Raw genomic sequence first — 15596 nt, 5'->3', positions numbered from 1 at the left:
GTCTCTCTCTCTCTCTCTCTCTCTCTCTCTCTCTCTCTCTCTCTCTCTCTCTCTCTCAAACGCATACCGAGTATCGATAATACGCAATCGTGTGCTATCGCGCTCGCGCTATCTGTAATACCCAATTGAGTACGGGCGCTCGAGTATTTTCCAAGTTCGCATTGGCCATTGGCAATCGATATCGGCTAGATATCATTGGCACTTTGAGTTCTTTTGACCGGAGAGTCACGCAGTTTTTGCCCGCTGCCATCGTGAAATAACGGTCCGCGACGTGTACGCGTTCCAACGCGATGTAACGCGATGTTGCGATTAATCATTCGCGCGCTATCGTCAGCAGAAGTACGATGAATCGTTGGCAGCGGTAGATTCTCTGTCCCTCTTGCGAGCTGTGACTAACGATATCTCACGAGCGAATAATCGAGCGTAGGGCGTAGTATAGATAACGAAATCCCGTTCTTTCTCTCCCTCTTTCTCTCACTCTCTTTTGTTTTTCGCTCAATTAACGGAGATTTTACCTCGCTCTTGACTGTCGATTTAATTAATGTCGGCTACTAAAAGGAGCCGCTCGCAGTTTTCGTTAGGAAAAGGACCGATTTTTCCAAAGGCCGCTCATTCTCTCTCTCTCTCTCTCTCTCTCCCCCCCCCTTTCTCTCTCTTTCTCTCTCTTTCGTTGAAAACCGATCGTGCGCAATTCACCTCGCCGTTCTTCTCGCGTTCATTCTCAGGGAAATCAAGCCGTTCGTTAGCGAGGCGACGCGGCCGCGCGCGACCGTAATAATTTCCGCGCACAAAAGAAGATAACGATCGAGAGCGAAGCTAATCCGTAAGGACCACCGAATGAAAATCACACTAAACCGCCGGGTGGCACAGTAATTGAGTATTTCTGAGGCGAAAGATCCTTTTTGGAAGCTTGCCGAGGGAACGAGAAACAGACGGACCGACAGACAGAGCTCTCTGTCTCACCCACCGCTTATGCACCCACGCACACGTGCATGCACACGTACGCATGCACGCATGCATGCTTGCGTGCGCGCGGGCGCGTTTAGCTGGAGCCGGTCTTCGCGTCTCTTTCTTTCGGTTCGCGGGCGCGTGAAATACGCGCCGAGTCATCGCGCAACTATTCCTCCGTCTATGGTAGCCGCACTATCGTCTTCATCGAGCATCGAGATGGAGAGGTATAGAGGTAGAGATCAAGGGAGAGAGAGGGAGAGAGAGAGAGAGAGAGAGAGAGAGAGAGAGAGAGAGAGACAGGGGGAAAGAGAAAGAACGAATGACAGAGAGACGGAGAGAAATAGAAAGAGAAACAAAGAGATAGAGAGAAAAAGACAGAAACTATTGTACCAGCGCCAATCTGAGCGCACTCTCGTTCGTCCTCCTTCCCTCCGTAGATCGATCTAACGGTCGGCTCGGTCTTTCTTTAGTCTCTTCCCACTTCGAGCTCTTCCCCGTCAGAACAAGGGAGGAAATGGCGAATTAGAGCGAATGGGAATGATAAGCGCCAGAGAGAGCAGTGAGAGAGGCGGAGGGTTAGAGAGAGAGAGAGAGAGACAGAGAGAAACAGAGAGGCGGAAAGAGATGGAGAGAGATAGCGGCGGAGCCACCAAACCGACGGTAAATCAATACTGACATCGCGGTCGTGACGCCATACGCCGAGTCATCGGACGTACGGTTAGAACGGCTATTAAGACTAGCAACAGCCAACAGCCGTTGGGAAAACACCTACCGTACGCCTGTGTCATTATCCGGGGATTAATGTTACGCCCGATTCGCTCGTCTGTAATCGCCGTTGTCGTCGTCGTCTTCTTCGTCGTCTTGCGGATTCATCTATCGGCCTTAATACGCATCACGACACCTGGCTATTCCCGTCGCGAAGCCGAATATCGAATTTCGCGCTACGTTGTTCGTTAATTCGAACAACGAGCGCTTCTTGCTTCTTCAGCATTTCGCCAATTAACCAGAATATTCTCCTTGCTCGCTCTCTCTCTCTCTCTCTCTCTCTCTCTCTCTTTCCTGCTTCTCACGGCGTTGGAATTACGTTATATCGACGTGTTATCGCGAGCCGTGCTCGCGGTATCGAAAGCCATAACATAATACGTGCTCGAAATTGCGGCTCTGTCTATTTGCGAGGTAGAAAACGATAAAGTGTGTCTTTCACACGTGATATCGAGAGAATTTTCGGCGATTGGAGCCAGCAGTTCACGATTCCAGTTCAATTTTATATTCGGCGTCGCCGCGCTCAAATATCGAAGCGAGCCGCCGGCTCGGAATTAGAATCCACATTATGAAAACTGGCATATCCCGATTTCGTTACAGACGCATACAAAATGGACATTGCCGCTGGTATTACATCGCGATTCGGGAATCTGCGGGACGCAGGCGGGGAAAACGTCGCGCGCGGTCGCGATTTTGGGTGTGTGTAAAGCTCTCTCTCTCTCTCTCTCCCGCTCGCCCTCTCTCTCTCTCTCTCGGGGGAGCGCGCGGCCTATCCGCTTTAAAAAGTTATCGATTGCCCGGCGCTCGCAACGTTAAAACGCGCGGAAATGCTCGGCGCCTGTTACGTACCGACAATGAGAATATTACGGCTGTCGGGAGTCTCGTGCGCGATTCCTTCCCGTCAGACGCGGATATTCCGCGCGTATGTACGAGAGATGAATTCGGTTTTTATTCGGGGCTAAGCTCAAACAATGGTATCGCGCTATACGGATCGAGCCGCGGGCGACGAATCAGCTGAATACGATAAATCGCGCTTTATTAACGAAATCTGACATTTACAAACGCGCTCCTCCCGCAGGGAGGACTCCTTCACGAGAAATGCACGTGTCTCTTGCACATTTTTGCATAAAAGTCCGGCGAGACAGAAAGGGAACGGTTGATCCCGCTTAAATTATAGCTGTTTATGCTCAAGCATAATATTTTTCTGTCGTCTTAACGAGTTGGAAGCAGTAGCGCTATGCATATCAAATTAGTTTCATTGACGTTATAGCGGCACACTTACAACAAAAACATGCTTCTCCTGGCTGCAATTATTTCACTGCACAGTTATAATCACGAATTCCAGACATTGTTTTCTCTCAGTATGTGGAACGTTAATTTCTCCACTGAGGAAAAGATGTTTGATATCTGTAGCTGTGATCGAACAGAGAAATATTACCAATAGAGAAATTATTACCAATTACGGTCCAAGAAAACTATTCTTATGTTTCTTACACTCTGCTGCAATGTTAATAACGATGATCTTGTATGCATGGTACAGTCGGCGGCCAAAGATAAGCAACAATTCTTTTCTCTCAGTGTAATCTGACCTGGATTAATTTAACCTAGATTCTTCGAGAGTAATCGATGCTTTTTGTCTCTGCCGAAGTGTAAACTCTATTCGAGATGAACTCATTCCGTCGTTGTCTCATTCGCGCTCTCACAAGGGCTCAATTCGCAAAAAGATCCGCCGTATCTCGGATCGTTTAATAACTCGAGAACGCTCACCACCGTCGTCGTCGTCATCGTCGTCGTTGCCGTCGCTGTTTCGACAACGCTGTTATCGCCGAGAGGAAGTCGTCCCGAAAATCTCGCAGAATCCCGCGCAGAAAAAAGTGCGACACATCGCGTATATCGCGTACACAGCTCTCGACGCCCGTCTGGCGCTCGGTTGATACGGCGCAAGCTGAAATGAAACGAAACGCCTCGGGATAATTTAGCGCAAGAGAGCCACGGAGCAAAGACTCCGCTCCTCGTCGTCGTCGTCGTCGTCGTCGTCGTCGTCAGCACCACCACTACCATCGCCGCCGTCGCCGCCGCCGCCATCGCCGTCCCTCGTCGACGAAATATGAAAAGTCCGTAGGCGGTTTTAATTTCGCCGCGAACACCATTGTTTCCCGTCTCTGCGCACACGGCGAGGCGAACAAAAGGAGATCGCGAGCCCCTGGCGTAACGCGGCATGTGCGAGCAGGAGAGCGACGACGCGAGATACGCGAGAAGAAGGGCGAGTCGAGTCGATCGAGCAGGAGCGTCCGCCCTGACGCGAGATACCGGAAAAACGCTGTCCCATAAATCACGTTATTTAATAGAAATGAACGACAATGACATCAGTCGCGACATAGGTGTAATGTGATTACGCCCGGGTGACGGGCCGGCCGGACAAGGGCGAGCCGGGCCACGGGAAGAGGACAAAGTTTCGCGGCAGGTTGCGCGTCGGAACTAAAAACTGCACTCGCGACGAGTCGATCGTAATTTCGCATCCGGTGTGACAAACGATTGCGCCGTGTTTTGATATGTGCAATTGGGAAGATTCGGGCAATCTCAGAGAGAGAGAGAGAGAGAGAGAAAACGGTAAATGAAATGCGAGCCGAGTTTCTCTTTGCATTTTATTTTACAATTTTATATATTTGCACTCGATATATTTTTACTTTACATATATGTTTTTTTTCTATAGACAGCTAATTTCGTATATTTGCCGGGAAATCGTATGTTTTTTATTCCATTTATGAATAGCCGAAAAAATAATGAAAATCGGGAAGAGACTTTGGTTCCGATTCCCTTGTCCCCTGTGCGCGCCCCTCGTCCCGCCGGGGGCGAGTGCATTTTGCTTTAGCCTCGGGATTGACGGGAATTGGTTGGTTTTGTGATTTCAACGCGCGTTTAATAAAATCAAAGCCGAGTGTTTTTCGCGCGGGATATAGACGCGGACCGAATTCTCTCGTATACGTAATCACGGTTGATATCTCACGCGAATGTAAATGATGGATGGTACAACAGCGATGCGAAATGAGGGTATAAACGATGGATCCGTTTATAATTGCAAATTTCATTCCATGTTTCCATTGTGTAAAACTGCATTATTCCGCGCTTATGCAATTGCGCGAGCGAGCGAGCGAGCGAGCGAACGAACGAACGGACGGACAGACGCTTGCTCGCTTGCTCGCTCGGCGTTCTTTGTTAGGTTTAATGGCGCCCATCGATTTTCGTTGGCTCCCGAGCAATTTCTCGTATATATTAATGCCAATAGACAGGACTCTTCCTCTCGCGCGCTTGTTCGGAACAAATCAAACTTCGTGGCAAATGGCACCCTCTCTCTATCTGCTCGTTCTCTCTCTCTCTCTCTCTCTTCCCGCGCACGACACACACATGCCCCTTGAGGACGGGAATGCCGCGGCGGGACTTCGATTTCCAGTTAGTTAGGGCAGTTGCGATTTAAATGGCGCCATCGGAAATGGAGGAGGAAATGAACAACGCGCGCGTGCACCCACGTGAGTTTTCCAAGTCTCCAATGTTGTTATCCCGCGTACACACGCGGGATCTCTGAATCACGCGTGTGTTTGAATTTTCACGCAACAAACAGAGGCCCACCTCCCCACTGACCCCTTCGCAGGACTCGACGTCGTGTAAAATTTAATAGGCTACCAGCACTCATTCGACGCTTTTAGTAACTGAACAATTCCACTCGACATGCTTCTGAAAAAAAAAAAGTAACGTGTCGAAGCACTGAGAGGAAGAAATGGTTGAACTCATGAAAATCAGAAGCTTTTGATATATTGTTCATGTAAAAAAAAAGCATTCTCCATATGCGTTCCTTTTTGATGGAACGAAATAGAGAATGTGTTTTATTATGCTTTACACTGAGAGAGGGAAACAAAATTAAACTCACTTTGAATTACAATCATTTTCATGCAGCTAGTTATATTTTTTATCGTTTTAACGAAGTAGGGAGTAAAAGCAATATGCATACAAATGCATTATTATTGGCATTACAGTAACATTAAAATGGTTTTTCCGATCTAGGAAATTCAGCTTCTCTGGTAATTATTTCGCCATTGCAACTGTAAACCGCAACCTGAGTCTAATTTTTTCCTTAGTCTTTCGTCTTCAATATCCTATTTAACGCCTATCTATACTTTGTTACTGAAGCCTATATCAACCTCTATTGACTCTATTTACTCTCGCTCGCTTTGCCGGGAAATCCTCTTTCGAACCCACAAGTGGCATTTTGCGCCATTCAGAGGCGCTAAGTGAGATTTCAGCTTTTATGTGCATTAAGCGGTATCTACAATGAAAACTTAAGTCATAAGAGACTCGAAACTTGAGCCGTAAGAAATTGCCCAATCACAGTCAAATATGAGGAAAATAATCGACTGTGATTAGTCAATTTCGTACAGCTTAAAGGTCGTGGCACACAGAAAAACTTAAGCAGTAAGACGTAAGCAGTAAGCAAATTTACTAATCACAGTCGTTGATTCTTGGACCGTAAGAAAAATCAGCGACTGTGATTGGTCAATTTGCTTACTGCTTAATTTTTACTGTTTAAATTTCTCTGTATACCACGGTCCTTAGAGCCTTCGCACAAAAATTGCCGTAACCGTAATCATAATTTCAATCGGTTCAAATCTATTTATTTCTGCGTAAGATAAAACTTGGTGTCACTTTTATAGTCTTTTGGAATACATAAATCTATAACAATATTCTGATTGGTTCTTCAGCTTAAGTTTACATATTATGGTTACGATTACGGCAATTTGTGTGCGAAGGCTCTTAAGGCCAAATCACACTAACGATTGGCGATAGATGATTGACGATTGAAGATTGGAACTTGACCAATTGGAACAAAGCAAGCCAAGGCTGAAGCTTGTTGATTCGTTAAAATCTAATCTTTAATTGTCAATCGTCAATCGCTAGTGTGATTTGGCCTTTAGGCTTAAAGCTTAAGTCTTATGGCTCAAGTTTTCATTGTGGACACCGCTTTACACATAAACTAATCCCGCACGATATACAGAAGTTAAAAGTTAGAAAGTTCAGATCCAAAGAGAGAGTAGGGCTAAAATTTCGACCGGGTAAGTATCATACATTTAGCTCTCAGTGTATACATACGGATGTAACGATCCTGCTTGGAGCGCGCCGACGGACTAACGCCGTCGAACACGGTCTGTGCCGATGCATAAATTATTGGCGCAGTCACGCGAATCGTGACAAATTTAGTCGCCGCGGCTACGATCTTAATCCGTCTAATGTATAAATATAAGTTACCTCATCTAGCCGTCTGTGGTACTAAGCGCGACTGCTCGATCTCGTTTATTTATTCAGCAGCGGCGATGAGGTGTGCGCGCAGTGTCTGTCGAGCGAAGAGAATCGAGGCGATTTTTGCTCTCCTCGCGAATATCGGACCAATTTTGCCGCGCGTAAATACGTCGCGTACTTTACACGGCGATCTCGAGACGCGCGCCGTGCTGATGCGTTTAGCGATAAGCGTCGCGCGCGCGCATAAGTGACCGATATAAATCTGCGTCGTGGCGTGTGTGACCCGGCGCTATGCTGATTTATGGATATATCGAGCTGCACGTGAATCCGTACGACCGACCGGAAATCCGATTATGGCAATGCCGAGAGTTACATCGAGGCGCGAGCGTCGCGAAATTTCCGGATCTCGAAAGGATCCCGAAAATCGTGAAAAAAGAGAACGATATACGAAGTTATATACTTTCCACTTCTGAATATATCTTGATATGCCCTGAAAACGAAATGTTTGGTATTCATAACTATAATCACATAAAGAATTAATTATTATAAATTATGGTTCTCTAAGAAAATTATTATTTTTTTTTAATTCTGCTGTAACTCGTGATAATAATCTCACATGCGTGTTACCATTTTACTGGAAAAAATATGGTCGGGGCTAAAAATAACGATAATTTTAGTTAGATGAACCGTTTTTCTTTCTCAGTATAAAAAACAAGTAATCACATTTGTACGTGTTAATATCTATGCACGGAGAGAATTTCATTTCAGTAAAAAATTTCATTTCAGTAAATTACTATAGGATTTTTTAGCCGAGGAAAGATCAGCATTCTGCAATAATTTACTATCCTCTCATTTCATGTGTGCTATTTTAGGAGCCAAAATGTGCTGTTGAAACTCTGCTATGATTGTAGCGAGGTTTATTGTGTTCTTAAGCAAGATAGACAATCTACTTCTGGACTCTACCGACAATCTATTTTTGAACTACTAAGAACGTTTAGTAAAACTAAAAAGAATTTATATGAAAAAAAAAAATCATGCAGTGATAATAAACCTTATATGCGTGTCATTATTACCATTTTACCGCGAGAAATATGGTTGGGGTCACGATTAACTATTTCTTTTTCTCTCAGTGTAAAAGGCAAGTAATCGTATTATACATGTTAATGTGTACACAACAAAAATTATGCATACAGGTGATTCCACTGACTTCACGACGCGCGCGCGCGCGCGCGCGCGCGCGCGCGTGTGTGTGTGTGTGTGTGTGTGTGTGTGTGTGTGTGTGTGTGTGTAAGACACGTATCGTTAGAGGCGCTGTTTGTTCGGGTACTCCTGCCGCTGTGCAGGGACGACGACGCGAACGTATTTAGTTTCGTTTGCATATAAAGCGGGTATCCGTTTCTTTTCTGGAAATGCCCGGCGCGCGGTTACTACAACATGCACCTCGCTGAATAATTCAAACAAAGAATTAAGCGTGTACACACGGCTCTGCCGCCACCGGATGTCTGACCAATGTTAGGAGCGTCACTCGACACCCCGTCGTTCGAATTGCCGTTTGAGTCTAAACTAAACGTTATGCACCCCGCGAGAGAAACATCCCGCCGTACATACGCGTATGTACACCAAAACCGCGTTGTAGAGGCTTCATACTTGCATTAAGCGACATGCCGCGTGTGTCGCTCTTAGCGCATATTTTCTTAACATCGTGTCTTTGCGTGACGACCGTCTGCACCTCGTTTCTACAATAATGCTTGTTTGCTGCCCCGACAGTATGTTGTTCTCTGGATTTCCTCGAGTGGAGGTATCGTTTGGAAAGTGGAGTGACGGTCGAGATAGTCGGGTTGACTTTTTACTCGTACACAGTGAATTCTTCCGCCCGAAGTCGCCGGGTGGAAGAGGATATTCTGAAATTCGAAATTGAAGAGCGAATCTGTATGCGTCCCATCGTGGCCTCGGGACAAAATCGCTCTAATCTATTGAAACATTCATTCGTGCGGATCAAGAGTGCATTCCGAATTTGAGTGAAATATTCTCCCTTGCGAGTCCGAGTATTTTCATTCTCGCGTCTTGAGTGAATTTTTATTTGTTCTGACTGAAACTTCACTCTCGGAGAAACTTGGAGAGTGTCCCGGGGTGTAACCGGTAAATTCTACTCTATTAAAAGGAACGCGCGTTAAGAGTCCAAGTCGTTTTCACGCACGAAGGGATACACCCGATGCGTCGTCTTGTGAGTGAAGCAAAACAAACGTCAGCACCGTTTGCGTTAACTTGGCGCGACAAGCGCACAGGAGATGTTGAGCGAAATACACAGCGTTACTGTCGCAACGCAGACGAATGCTTGCGTGAATAAGACATTGCTTGGCCTTCTCTCGCAGTTGCCGTGCTTAACACGCGAGAATACCGCGCAGTGATCGCAAAAGTAGAAACTGGTATGATAATGAGCCGCAAACAGCGCGACCTCCTTACACGCTGTACGGGGCGCGGGTATATCGAACGAGGTCGGGCGATTTGCGCGAATTATTAAAACGGCAAAGGCAAACTTAAGCAGAGCGGGGTCAAACGTCGTCTAAGCATCGAGGTTGTCCGTTTGAATTCACCTCATTAGGGCTCTAAGTCGAGCTTGACTAATCCACGTAGTTCTGCAAATCGGGCCGCGCCTTTGGACGAGCCACGCGTAAAATGAAAAGCAACCTTCAGAAATTAAATATTAAATATGACGTGAAAATTCATTTTATTCATAAAATGACAAATTTGTTTCGCTCGCTCGTTTCGTTCGTTCATTTTTATCACAAATCCATATCGATGAGAATTTGCCGTTCTTTGATGTAGTGCAAAAATCATCCGACGGGCCGGAAAATGTATTAAAAATAATGGTAAAAATAACGAAAGATAATACGAAAGATAGTAATTTAATTCTAAATTTTAGCCCCTGCTTTTCACCTGAACTTCTTAACATTCTAAAGGATCAATATGTGCTTGATACACGTGGACGCAGAAGTACTACTTGCAGGTTCTAAAGAGGATTTCCTAGTGAAGTTAGAGAGCCGAATAGAATCAAAAGAGACTTGATATAGGCTTCAGAGTGTCAAAGTGGGATTATCATAGTATCAAGAGGAATATTATCGGGGTCGAAAGAATCCGACTCGAAAATCTTGGTGTTACTTTTGACCTTAATGTTCCACTTAACGCTTACTTTGATATTCCGAGACCAATGTCAACCTCTTTTGATTCTATTCAATCTATTAGCATACTGCCGATAGATCCTCCTTAGAACGCCCAAGTGGCATTTCGTGTGTTTTCTGCTGTTTAGAGGCGTCGAATGGAAAACTTTAGTTCTCATGCGTATTAAACACCCATTGATTCTTCAGAACATACCGATGTTAGGAAGCTCAAATCGAAAGAGCAGGATTAAAATTTCGACTCGGGTGGGATCGAAACGAATGGCACGAACAAATCATCAGCGTTCCAGAGATCGAAACGACGGTACTCGATCGATTTAATCGGAATACACGTATACATAGGCGAAGCAGCAGCGGAGGCACTTCGCGGAGGAATGCCCGGCTGGGCATCGGGGCGCCTATCTAATAATGCGTGTAACCACAGGTAATCCGAGCCACTATCGATGACTAATACCTCGCCTGCCCTCACTCTCCGCTCGCAGCACGACGACGCGATGCGACGCGACGCAACGCGACGCGCGTATCCGCCGCGTATGCACGTATGCGCCGAGCGCACGCATAATGCATATGGACGTTCGGCGACATATACCACGCGAGCCGAAATCGCGGCGCGGCGATAGAACGCCAGAGGCGGCGATATTATCAAATTATATACCTGCACTACGTATACACCGGCGGCCAATAATTCATCCATAATTCAGTTATCTAAATAGGACACCCGGCGCACCACCACACAGCCGACTGCGCGACTTTCGCAGCACGTGTGTGTGTGTGCGTGTGCATGCGTGCATACATGCGTGCGTACGTGCGCGCTCAAAGCACGCCGCGGACGGTCGAGCGCGAGTAGACGCGATCTCTGGCAGCCTGTTAGGGGCGAGTGGCGAAAAATTGCCTCGGGATTGTCCGTGATGCGCTCGTGCGAACGTCGACTCGCGCCGTCCCGAAATTCTCATCCTACTTTCGACCTCAATGTTTCCAATGTTAAGGCTTGTTTTGAAGCTTACCAGCTCTCTCGATCCTATTTAACATGCTGGCTCCGCCAAGAGGTTCTCTCTAGAACTTACAAGTGACATTTTTCTGCCATTTAGAGGCGTTAAGTAGGATTTTAGTTTCCATATGTATTGTGGGGGAATGTTGCTCGTGTACTTTTTTTAGTGTTTATTTTGAAGAGAATATACAAAGTCGCAAAATGGTTTTTCAGAGCATAAATACTTTTCCCAAAGTTTCATTAAAATCGGAATAATATTACGGCTAAGAAATAGAAGAAACTGATTTGGTAATGGCAAAGCAAATTTTCGAGCTTCTCGAAATTTTGTATTAATATTCTCTATCGTAACTGAATGAAATTAAGCGATGTATTATTAGAATGAAATTTCTTGCAAATGTATGCTACACTATTTCTGATAATAAATGTAATTTTCAATCATAAAATAATTGAAATAGAGTATATGAATGAACGTGCTAAAGTTGCCCCATATTTTAAAGCCGGCAGGAGGACTGTGGAGACCTTTCACGGAGATTTCGGAATTACTAATCAAGATACGAATTTTATATGTGGCCTGCTTACCACGCGCTACTGAACCCGATAACAGGGCAAGATGACCATGTCGCTGCATGTTCGTATTTTGATTATTACAAAACAAATTACACGGTTAACAGGGTCGTGGCGGGCATTAATACATAGAAGAAGGTCGCCCGTATCATATTTACAGTCAGTCGCAATTAGTTGTCTGAGAAGTTGTGACTTCGAAAAAATACACAAGCATCTAGCCCTCCCGATCTCCCCTAGATACACCGATCTTTGAGAATAACACAGATGTTAGAAAGCTCAGGTCATGATGTAAATATAAAGGTGTACCATTGCACATGATGACGTCACGCGTAGTGACGTAATGTGTAGTGAATCAATTAGGAATGACCAGGAATGCAATTGCGAAATTCAAATGCCCAAAATTAATTGTATATTACTAATATGTATTTAAACTTAAAATCTGTAATAAATAATATAAGAGAGAGAGTAATACTATATATATATATATATATATATATATATATATATATATATAGAGAGAGAGAGAGAGAGAGAGAGAGAGAGGGAGGGAGGGAGAAAGAGAATAATAATACTAAAAAAAATATATATATATCGTATATGTTTGTAGCACTAGATATTTATAACGTTATTTATATAAAAATATTTACAATATGTTGTTAATATTCTTTTACTTTTATATAATCTCTTCTTATAATATATAACACAACGACTATCAGTAGCCATATTGGATTCTAACATTCTTGGCCATTTCTGATTGGCTATTATTTTGGACGACTGCGCATCCACGGGACTGGTACACCTTTATATTTACACCATGGATTAGGTCTAATGTAGGGCTGAAATTTCGACTCGGGATTATAAACGCTGCTGCATTCTTGTGAACGGAGTCGAGTCGTGTCTCGCTCGCGTGCGGGCCGGGCTTCCCCTCAGGAAAAGTGCCAAATTATTGACGACTCTCGGTTAGTTGGCTACTCGATTACTCGCTTCATCGTAATTTCGACGCGAAATTACTCATGTAATCGCGCGCGTTAGCGATTTTATTTATCGGTCCCGCGTACAACGTCCAGCTCCGTCAGGAGTCACATACATGTGTGACACTCGGCCGCACGCACGGCCTTTGCGTGCGTACATATCGCGTGAATTATCACGTTGCATAATTCGTGTGTATCCGTTATTTATAAAACGTCACGAGTGCGACGCCACGTATAATATTAGCTAAGCCGGAAATCGTTGCGCTGCATGTCACCGCAAATTGGTTTATGGTTTGTTTACACCGCGTTTATGAAAACATGTTGCCGAGGTTTGCCGATAAATTTATCGACGGACCTTCGTCCCCATCTCTCTCTTTTTCTCTCTCTCTCTCTCTCTCTCTCTCTCTCTCTTCTCCCCTCCCTTCCTCTCTCCCCTCTCTTTCTCTTTCAGTCTCTCTCGCCCGACGGTCGCGCATATAAAAAAGGAAGTAATTGAGCTGAAATTAATTAATACTAGATACGCGATCTCTCCATGCGCGTCCGGAATATCTTGTGTGTTTGTTGGAATTAATTCCTCTAGCGAATCGATTTTGCAATGCCGCTGATTGCGGCGAACTCGTAAACGCACGAAATGTCGGCACGCGCGGCCTCTCGTTGGCGTCATCCTTTCCGCGCGAAATTACAATTCGTGTTGGTTGATACGTTCGCGCCTTTTTTTCCTTCCAAAGTGAACCCGCGTAAGCCCGCGCCGTTCCGCATAATTCCTCCTTTTCTCGTTGTTACGCGCAACGAGCTTTAATCACGGAAAATTTTATGAGGCGGTACTTAAAAATAAGGCAGCCCGAAGCCGGATTTAATTTTCGTTCTCCGGTGTGTTTACGGCCCAGTGTTAGAAAATTAACGAGATCGTGGCGCACCTTGCGCTGCACCGTCCTATACAAAATTGAGAAAGTCGAGATAGTCCGTCGGAGGGAGAGAGGGGGAGGGAGTGGAAACAAGAGAGAATTCATGGTTGTTCCCTCGGCAGCGCTCTCGCGTGCTCTGCTGCTAGAGCGTTCGATCGCGTGAATACATAATAAACTGTGTGTATTAATATCACTTTGCGATATTAATACGGGCGAAATAATATCCTCGCAAGATTAACATCGGCGACGAACCGATAAATTCGTTACGCTTACACGAGGTACACACATATACAAAATGTGTGTGTGTATGTGTTTCTCTTTCTCGCAAATAACCCAACGTGGAATATAAAGCAACACGTAACGGCGCGCGTGTCGCGACAAAAATATCTCCGGTTGAAAGGTCGAACTAATTGGATTTCCAAGACGCACGAGGCGACACGACACGACACGACGCACGAAACGCTAAAGTTCACCGGGGCCTTTTTGTTGTTTCCAGGGCAGCTGAAAAGTCCACGGATAACCGAGCACCCGTCCGACATAATCGTCGCGAAAAATGAGCCGGTGACGTTGAACTGCAAGGCGGAGGGCAAGCCCGAGCCGGTGATAGAGTGGTACAAGGACGGCGAGCTTGTGCAGACATCGCACAAGGGTGACACCAAGTCGCGGCGAGTCCTGCTGCCTACGGGATCCCTGTTCTTTCTGCGTGTGATGCACGGCAAGAAGGAGCAGGATGGCGGTGTTTACTGGTGCGTCGCGAGGAATCAGGCAGGATCCGCCCCGAGCAGGAACGCCACTCTCACGGTCGCAGGTGAGTCTTCCTATCTATCTTCTTCAATCTATCTATCTCACTCACTTACTCCCGCCGTCGTCGCCGCCTTCTCCCGGCTCCGACGGCTTCCGGTCGTCCGGTCCCTTTACGTTTCACGTCGCCATGTCTCCGACAAATCTGCGAAATGGACTTTGGAGTCCATCTCTCGATGAAGCGACGACTTCTCGACGACATCGCGAGAGTGAGCGATGTGCGCGAATTGAGCCGAGACGTCGAGCTTGTCGTCGAGGCTGTCGTCGAGGCTCTCCTCTCTCTCGCGTGAAACGTCGCAGTATGGATTAGCTCCCGTCGCGACACGATTAAAAAGCATCGCCCGCGTGGCTCTGTAATTATTTTCACTGCGCGGCTGACTATTAGCGTAATCTTGTTGCACTCTTCGCCGGATAAGATACCCTCGCGCGTTCTTTTCCGCGTAAATCGCGATCAGCACGGAATCGCAACAGAGTACCTAACACCTTTCTTTCTCTTTTTATCTCCTCTCTCTTACACACACACGCACACTCTCTCTTTCTCGCGCGTGCATTTGAGATCTCACTTGACGCGCTAGCAGTCGCGCGAGGCAAAACGTGTGTAATTATGCGATCGCGCTATGTACCCAACGACTCTGCGTGATAATTTTGTCGAGTGCAGCGCGACAGCAACGCAACTGTGCGCGATATTTCAATGTCAATTTATATCCTTTTTTCGCGGGAATCGCCAGTTGATAAATCGCTCGTGCGAACAAATCGCTCAGGCATAAATACGACTTATCTGCAGGAAGAAGCGGACATGCGAGTGCAATTTTGACCCTGTGGTGAAATTCTAAATTTTGTATACGACCTCATAATTTTGCATGATACAGTCGCTTATCTCCGGGCGCTATTCGTTATAATGTTACCCCTCTCTTTCTCCCTTAACCCCTTCTCTTCATCTCTCTTCTCTTTTATGATAATTTTGTATATGTGTATATATATACATATATATATATATATTTTTTTTTTATACGAATTGTACACTCGAATTTATATCTCCCAGATCGCGAGACGAAAATTTGATCTCGTTTCTAATGAAATATTTATAGGCAGAAAACACTTCTCCGCTACCGATTCGGTTACCGAATTCCACGAGGAGCTGTTCGATCCACTCTCGGATATCCTAACTAGGGAGCGAGGGGGGTGGAAG

General features: G+C 45.7%; 1 protein-coding gene across 1 annotated transcript in view; it reads left to right on the top strand.

The window, feature by feature from the left end:
• The window catches only part of LOC116842522 (roundabout homolog 2-like), a 124633-nt gene that overhangs the window by 16777 nt on the left and 92260 nt on the right, over positions 1–15596 (top strand). The window contains exon 2 of the mRNA XM_032811861.1: positions 14103–14414. Coding sequence (XP_032667752.1) covers positions 14103–14414 — 312 coding nt within the window. The remainder of the gene's footprint in view (positions 1–14102; positions 14415–15596) is intronic.

This window comes from Odontomachus brunneus, unplaced genomic scaffold, assembly GCF_010583005.1.
Source record: "Odontomachus brunneus isolate Ranch 3 - 2012 unplaced genomic scaffold, Obru_v1 Obru_scaffold_025, whole genome shotgun sequence".
Lineage (NCBI taxonomy): Eukaryota > Metazoa > Arthropoda > Insecta > Hymenoptera > Formicidae > Odontomachus > Odontomachus brunneus.
The sequence above is the reverse complement of the archived record's forward strand: the minus strand, read 5'-3'. Positions and strand labels throughout refer to the sequence as shown.